The sequence below is a fragment of the Vicugna pacos genome, chromosome 9, assembly GCF_048564905.1.
Source record: "Vicugna pacos chromosome 9, VicPac4, whole genome shotgun sequence".
NCBI lineage: Eukaryota > Metazoa > Chordata > Mammalia > Artiodactyla > Camelidae > Vicugna > Vicugna pacos.
Genome location: NC_132995.1, coordinates 22,860,160 through 22,868,629, shown reverse-complemented (window position 1 = coordinate 22,868,629; position 8,470 = coordinate 22,860,160). Strand labels below are relative to the sequence as shown.

At 45.4% G+C, this 8,470-nt stretch overlaps 1 protein-coding gene across 1 annotated transcript in view; it reads right to left on the bottom strand.

Annotated features, from left to right (window-relative positions):
- LOC140698397 (uncharacterized) overlaps positions 1-6,993 on the bottom strand; it is a 39,828-nt gene extending 32,835 nt beyond the window's left edge. The window contains exons 1-4 of the mRNA XM_072968736.1: positions 6,863-6,993; positions 4,268-4,588; positions 3,513-3,793; positions 2,908-2,986 (exon numbers count right to left, since the gene is read on the bottom strand). Of these exons, the coding sequence (XP_072824837.1) occupies positions 2,908-2,986; positions 3,513-3,793; positions 4,268-4,460 (553 nt within the window). The 5' untranslated portion in view covers positions 4,461-4,588; positions 6,863-6,993. The remainder of the gene's footprint in view (positions 1-2,907; positions 2,987-3,512; positions 3,794-4,267; positions 4,589-6,862) is intronic.
- Positions 6,994-8,470: the final 1,477 nt, after the last annotated feature.

Sequence of the window (8,470 nt, the reverse complement as noted above, 5' to 3'; positions counted from 1 at the left end):
CCATAGGCCCTCTCCATATTATCTCTTACAACTACATGGGAATCTACATTACATCTAAAAATAAAAAGTCTATTATTTTAAAGAGGCTATTGAGTTTAAATCAGCTCACCGTCTCAAATAAGGAACACACAGTACAAATAAGAGAATGCGCAGCCCATGAGATGCACTCAGTAAATATTCCCACTGAACCCACTGGTCCCTCCAAATTCAGAGCATGAGGATGTGTCCTCGTGGCCAGAGGCCACTGCACCTGAAGCTAAAAAAGCTAATGGTCCCCACTTTCAAAAGCCCCTGCCACCAACCTAGGTCTAATTTTGTATTTGTAATTTTTTTTCTTTTTATAAAATAGAAATCCCCAATTGCATAGCCTTCAGGTCACCAAAACCTGACCACAGAGATCATGATGGCAACCCTCCTTGGTGAAACAATAAAATGAAAAGCCATTTCCACAAGACCTGTGTGTAAATCTACTAGGGAACTTCATCCTGGACTGAGAGGAAGAGGACTGAGGAGGAGGGGGCAATCTGAGGCACACAGACCCATGGGCCACCTGTCCCACGATGGACATTACACTCAACCCTCACCCTCCAGGAACTTCAAAATACACACAGACAGAGTGATGTGGACAATATATATGTATTTTTAAAGAAATTCCGACTCCCTAGCAGGTCTTGTATCTACCGAGACACAAATGGCTTATGTGTATAATGTTTCACAAAAGCCTTAAAACATTACCACCCCAACTTGACACATTAAGAAACTAGGGATAGAGGTTTATCACATTGTGCAAGATTAGAGAGTTGCCACATCAGACACTGTATTTAAACCCAAGCCTTTGCTCCAGTGCTCACACAAGAAAGTGTGACATACTGCCCCTTTCCTGCCCTCTCCCTGCAATAAATCTCTGAAGAGTCTTTTCTGTGCCACGTGGAATCACAATCACGTCAATTTACCACAAAGAGCTATGTGACTCCTTGGAGGACGTGTCAAAATCTAAAGGGTTGTGATGGGAGGAGAGATTTGAACTTTCTGTTTCTCAAAGGAAACATGGCTTTAAAAGAAACTGAAAAGCACTTATCTAGTCTAAGCCCTCATTGTGCAGAGAAGGAAATGGAGGCTCAGAAGAGATGAGGAAAGGGACTTATTAACAAATATTGCCTCAGTGCAGCACCAAGCCAGCCCTGGGCCCTTCTGGGGGAGTACCTGGAAGGCCCAGGAAAATGATTGTTAGAAAAAGGAAAGAGAAGAAGCATACAAGGCCCTGTCTCTACACCACCATACCATGAAGTTCCACCAAATTATCCAGTATTGGGTGCAGCCAAAATTTAGGTGGGCTAAAGAGGTTATAGAAACCTGGAAGTCTCAACCATAGTGGAAATTCCAACATTTACTGTTTTTTCCCAAGTTCAAGCATCAGTTCAGTGGGCGCTCCATACGAGGGACTACACGAGGCCTGGAGTTCTCCCAAATACAGATCTCTATTATCACGTGTGCAAACCACACACAGGCCCACCAGAAGAAAAACGCCCACACATAAGATGGAACTACTGAAACAGAAAAGAGCCAACCAGCATATATTGCTAGCAAAAACGGTGCTGCTAGAAATAGACTCATGGACATAGAAAGCAAACTGTTGTTAGCAGGCAGGAAAGGGAGGATTAACAGATACACATTAATAAATATAAAATAAATGACAAGGACCTACTATATAGCACAGGGTACTATTTTCAATTTCTTGTAATGAGTTGTACTAAAAACAATCTGAAAAACATTTATATACATATGCATAAGCTTATAACTGAATCTCTGCTGTACATCTGAAGCTAACATGGTAAATTTACAACACTTCAATAAAAAATAATTTTATATAATAAGTAAAAATAAAAGCAACGCCATAAAAAAAAAAGTAAAAGAACACGGTAATCCCCTTAGCTGTAGGTGGTGGAGAACTCTGCAAGCACCAAGTCCACTCGAATACTCCAGCACTGGCGGTCACTCATTCTAACCATCAGAGTATCACTTGGCTTCTACGAGGTTACTTTTCTCTTCAGTGAAAGGCTACAGTTGCATCTAATGATGTATTGAATCTCATCATTCACAAACCCAAGAATTAATGAGGATTTCCCATAGGCCTGGCTCTGGACAGATGAAAAGATAGGGTCCCAGATATATTCATGTGTAGAAGAAGTTTATGCCATAAAGACATTAATTCTTCCTGCTTTGATAGACAGATTCATTGCAATTCTGATTAGAATTCCTCCCAGATATTTCATGGAATGTAACAAGTTAATTTATGGTCAGGAACAGCCAAGAAACTTCTTTAGAACCACCACTGGGAAGGGGTGGATAGGTCATGCATTTCAACTGGTCTTTCTGATGTGATGAAAACGTTCTGGAATAATAGTGGTTGCACAAATGTGAATATGCTAAAAGCTGCTGAATTGTAACATTCAAGTGGGTGGACTTCATGGTGTGTGAACAATATCACAATAAAGCTGTTATATGAAAAAATCCTTCTTGCCAATTATTTTTCCCTCTATACGACTAGTCTGTCCCACAATTTAAGTAAAACAAACAAACAAAAAAACCAAAACAAACCAGATTTTGCCAGGAGCTCTTTAGGAGTGCAATGTCCCTGGGTCTCCAACGCCTCAGGTTGTGCTGTTCCTGTTAACACACAACAGCTGGGCTGGACTAGTTAGGGACTATAAGTATCTTTTTAAGATCGACGGTCTCACGTTTCACCCTGGGAGAGTGAATGCTGGAGGATGAGACAGCCTCATGCCTTCAGCTCATTTTTAACTGAACCAAGCCCTGCTTTCACCACTGTAATCCCTCTCAGTATAAAAACATGTGACATCAACAAGCACCGCCATCATAACACCTGAAAGTGTTCAAGGTACTTACCTGGGGCAGAAATCCTGATCAAGGAGACAGAAGCTCCCTCAGCACTGCCGCTCCCTTTTCCCGACTCCACCAGGAGAAGCTGGGAGTTACAGCCGCGGGCTCTCAGCCTGGGGAGCAGCGCCCACGCCGCTAATCTGGACCTCAGGGATCGGGAAAGGGAGAGGAAGGCAGCCCCGGGGTCGCGGGGCAGGGAGAGCGGGGTGGGGGACGCGGGCTGCAGCCCCGCTCGGAGGCCAGCCCCAGCCCCAGCCCAAGCCGCCCGCCCCGTCCGGGTGTGCAGACCCCGCCCGCCCGGGACACAGCCCGCCCAGTGGTGGGGACGGGTCGGCGGCCTAGGAGAGGAAGCCCGGGAGGGGAGGACTCGCGGGCGGGAGAGGGGAAGCGGACGCCAGCCGCGGACTGAGGGGAGCCCGGCTGGGCCAAGAGGCGGCAGGGGCACACCTGGCCCTGGACAGCTGTGGCCGGGGCGCCGGGGCAGGTGGCGCGGGCAGAGGGGTCTGGCCCGAGCAATCCAGCTGAACACACGCTGACTGGCGCCCTGGGGGGCTGTGACACGCCGACCGCCCTCCCGCAGCCGCCTCACCCCTTTCCCGATATCCCCTCACCTTGCACTTCCACAGCCAGAGGCCCCGGCCCCAGGCAGTAGCCAAAGGCCTACAGGGCGACAGAGCTGAGAAGCCATTGGGGCCGATCCCCGGCTCGGAGCTGGAGCTTCCAACCCGCGGTCCAGCTGGCAGCAACTGCGCATGCGCAGGAGGGCCAGCGATCCGCTCTGGGTCCTGAGAGAGAAGGGGAACCGAGGGAGGGAGAATAGGGGAGGAGGAGGGGAGGCGGGGAAAAGTGGAGGGAGACACATGGACAGGAGGAGCAGAGGGAAGGCAGTTATCTGGAATTGGGAGGGGAGTAACAGAGATGGGGAGAAAGCGTTTTACCTCTTGTGGCACCCCGAAGGAGGCAGCAGTCCTGCCTATACACCCTTCTCTTACCCGTCATTGCCCACAGCTCATATTTTACGTCCCTGGCCCAGCCCTCCAGCTAAGGTCTCTGCAGAAACCCTACGGGTATCATACCCGTTGCCCCCACAAGGAGCTAGGTTTACTGTTGCTCAGGGAACCAAGCACCCGCAGGTGTTGTTTCTCAGAACTACCTTGGGAAGAGTACATATTCCCCTTTTACACGCTGGGAAACAGGCAGGCACGATCTCTGCCTTAGCTCCACTGTCCCAAATGTTGGGCTGGCAGGGAGCGGGAGGTAAAATGTCAGAGCCCCAGAAGGAGCAGACTGCCTGAGTGTTGGTGTAGAGTCCCCATCCCTCCTGGGTAAACCACACCCCAACCTCGGGGAATAATCAAGGGCTCACCGTAGGCCCCTGTGTGTGGGAGAGCTGCCCTCAGTCCCAGTGTCCAACTTGCTAGGTAGGTAGAAGTGTTATTGAGTCCAAATTCATTCTCCTCAGTGCAGGACAGGCCAGTAAGTTGGGAGACCAAGTGTTGGGGCATGGAATAGCAAGTTTCTGTAGACCTAGATGGCAAACTAATGTCCTGGAAAACCATCTCCCCAAGTCAGAATTCAGGCTGCTTTCCTATGTGCTTGGTTTTTGCAAACTTCTTGGTGTAGGAATTCCTTCTTGTTAGAATCCTTTGTTCTTGCAGCTATCTCCCTGGGTCAGATCCCTGTAAACCTCCAACAAAACAAACGTTATTTTCTATTCTGCAACGTGTTATCTTTATATGATTGGAAAAGTGTTAAATACCCTTAAAGGTCAGAGCCTTCAGAATAGGCTCTCCTGTATATTTTAGGCTCTAGGCAATATTGTTTTACAAGCAAGAAGCCTAGGAGACAGAGCACAGGGTTAAAGTCAAAGGAACAGGTCTAATATGGAGTCAGATTTCTTCTTTTCTATTACTGTGGCAGAAGCCACTTGAGGATTTAAATCCCTTAAAGTTAAAAATAAGTAAAACTTTAAAGGAATTTACATACATTGGTGGGAACTTGCATAGCATATCTGGAAAAGCACACAAAGGATTGTAAACATTGGCATCTCCAGGGAGGCGTGTAAGAACAGAGGATGAGGGAAAACTTCTTTCACTTGAGTATTTTTTGCTCTGTTTGAATTTTTTTAACCATATGCATATATTTCTTTTTCAGTTAAAATAAATGTGTAATGGAGCAAAGGAGTAACTAGTTCAGCAAATACAGCAGCCATAGACTCACTGAGTCATCATTTTCGATTTAAGCCAGGAAGCATTGATTGTCTCTCTCCTATGTGCCCAGTGCTGTTTTAAAACTTTTTTATATATATTTTTTATAAAATAATAACATGCTATCCCTCACCCCTGCTCAGGGCTGGTGGGAAACCAACTGAGTTTTTATTGAGTTGTTTTCCAAGGAGTAGAGATGAGTTATAAACAGAACACAACTTCAGGGCAAAACAGGCGGACTGGTTTTCCAGCAGGCCAGATAGCGATGACGGGTTTTCAATAGAGGCGCACAGAGGCTGAGAGAGAAAGCCTCCAGGACCCTACAGAAAGCTGCCCACAGTGCCTTCTCCATGGCACTACTGAAATAGGAAAGAACAAATCTGACTCCATATTAGATCTGTTCCTTTGACTTTAAACCTGTGCCCTGTTTCCTAGGCTTAGTCTTGCTGTTTCTGCACCTTTTGTGAAACAATGTTGCCTAGATCCTGAAATATACAGGAGACCCTATTCTCAAGACTCTGACTTTGAAGGATATTATCACTTTTCCATTCGTATAAAGATAACAAGATACAGAATAGAAAATAACATTTGCTTGTTGGAGGTTTACACGGATCTGACCCAGGTGAAGAGCTGCAAGAACAAAGGATTCTAAAAACAAAGAATTCATACACCAAGTTTGCATCAACCAAGCATTCCCGCTTCCCCTTTTTAATATAAGAAGAGCCTGAATTCTGACTTGGGATGATGGTTCTCCAGGACATTGGTCTACCATCTTCTCCACTGGCTTTACAAATTAAAGCCGCTATTTCTTGCCCCAAATCCTTGTCTCCTGATGTGTTGGCCTATAATGCATGAGTAGAACAAGCGTGGACTCGGAAACACAAACATACATTGAAAGTACGCATTTGGTATATTAAATGACCTGCTTCCACTCATATTCCTGAGGTTTTCTTCTCTTGACCACTCCTACTTTATTTATGAAAAACCTGTCATGTGGACACATTTCCTTCTCTAGCCACTACCCTTCCATGTAAAAACTGATGCCAAGAAGGCAATGGAAGTTGCTAGAAGGTATTACCTGGCCAAAAAAGAGCAGAAGTGGGTTCTGGCTGATGTTCAGGAGCAGGCCGGGGCACCTGACAAGATGTCATAAGTACGGATAGACAGCTGGGCACCAAAGGAGAAGCTTCTAAACTTCCATGAGGGACTTGGATAGGAAGGAACAGTCCCAGACTATAGCTCTGATCCCACCACGAGCTTCCTGGGCAAGGCTGGGCAAGTCATTTAAATTCTCTAGACCTGTGCTGTCCAACACGGGAGCCACCAGCCACATGCAGGATTATGATGTTATTCTGTAGCCAGACAGAATTATAAATAAACACTTTATTGCAAAGGGTCAGCAGGTATAATATTTAAAAACATTATTGGTTATCTTGCCCTAACAAGTTATTTTTGTATGTCTAGCTTTCTGTGGGTTGTAATGCCTGCGACTAATGTTTCCCTTACAGTGAGGTATTTTGAAATTATAAGTTACTGGACACAGTACACTCATATCACAGTTGAAAAAAACTGATTAAATAAGCAAGGTGATCTGACTTAGTAGTTATGAGCAGGGGCTCTGGGGCCAGCCTGCATAAGTATTAATTCTCACTCTCCCTCCAGGGAGTTCTGTGTGAATCTTGGACAAATTATTGTTGCTGTTGTTGTTGTTGTTGTCGTTGTCATTGTTATTATTTGTGCCTCTTTTTCCTTACCTTTTAAATAGCGAGGAAAATGTAGACTCTATCCCCTACAGTGTTGGCAGGATTAAATGAGTAAACGTCTGTGCTGCCCACTTCCCTGGGTTTCAGCATTCTCCAGGCAATCAGTGCAAAACACAGTGGCATTCTCCACTGTCTTCGTCAGTCTGGGATTCTGTAACAAATTACCGTGTGTCGGGTGGCTTAAACAACCAGCATATTCCTTATGGTTTGGAGGCTGAGGCTTTCAAGGTCAATGTATCTGGGAGAGGATTGCCAGCTCGAAGATGGCTGTCTTCCCACTATCTTCATGGCCCAGAGAGGAGAGAGAAGCAAGCACTTTGGGGCCCTGTATAAGAACACTAATACCATTCATGAGGGCTCTACTCTCATGACCTCATTTTATCCTACTAATCACCTCCCAAAGGCCCCGCATCCCTATATCATCACCCTGGGAGATGAGGTTTCGACATATGGATTTTGAGGGGATGCATTCAGTCCACACATCGGCTAACTCTCCCAAACATGCAGTCATCAAACCTGTAGCTAATTTCAAAATAATGTTTATATCTCTCTGCCCATTTCCATTCCTACATCTACTAACACTGAAGCCCTGCTACATTTTATTTCTTATTTTCCTTGTGAGGTTTAATTGATTCCTCTAACTCCAAGGATTCGCTCACTCCAGTCTGCTTGACAGCCCTGCCAGGTAGGTCTTCCTTAAAACACCTTCCCACTTCACCTGGTTGTTTTTTAGGTGTAAATATCAGAATTCTCTCCACACCCCATCCTAGACCTTTAATCCCTTACACTACCACTCACTATGTTATTTTCCTATTACCACTGTAACAAATTCCCATAAGCTTAATAGCTTAAACCAGCACAGACTTATTAGCTTATGGGATGTCAGAGATCCAACACAGTTCTCATTGGGATAAATTCAAGATACCAGCAGGGTTCCTTCCTTCTAGAGGGTCTAGAAGAGAATGTTTCCTTTTTTTTTCCAGTTTACAGAGGTCACCCACCTTCCTTAGCTTGTGCCCCTCAACTTCCTCCATTTTCATGGTCAGCAGCCTTTCTGAACATTGCTCCATCGCTACACCTCCCTCTGATTTTAAACTCAGCTGGGAAATATCCTCCATTTTAAGGACCCCTGTGGTTACATTCAGCCCACCTGGACAATCCAGACTACTCACCCTATTGTCTCATCTCAGGATCCCCTTGTCCCATCCCACTCAGGCAGTATGTATGTGGCTGTGACATTCACCTTGTGTAACATTTCCTCATGAGCAATTTATGGTTCAAGGCACTTATAAGTGACTTTTTGTTTTTCTTCCTTATCCTTTCTACATTCAGTTGGTCTGGTGAGATTATATGAATCCTTTTTATTTGTGCCCCTGCACTAATCTATAATAATGTATCATGGGTTTAAAGGCTAACTAATAGACAATTTAGGAGACAGAAATCCTCTAAGATTTTTAATCCTAAAATATCTGTCATCCCTTTTGCCATGTACAGTAACATGTCACAGGTGGCTACCCTGTGGCCGGGGAGGGACATGATTCTGCCATCACACTCCCCTCATTCTCACCAATGTGCTGATCAACTAACCAAGGATCTATG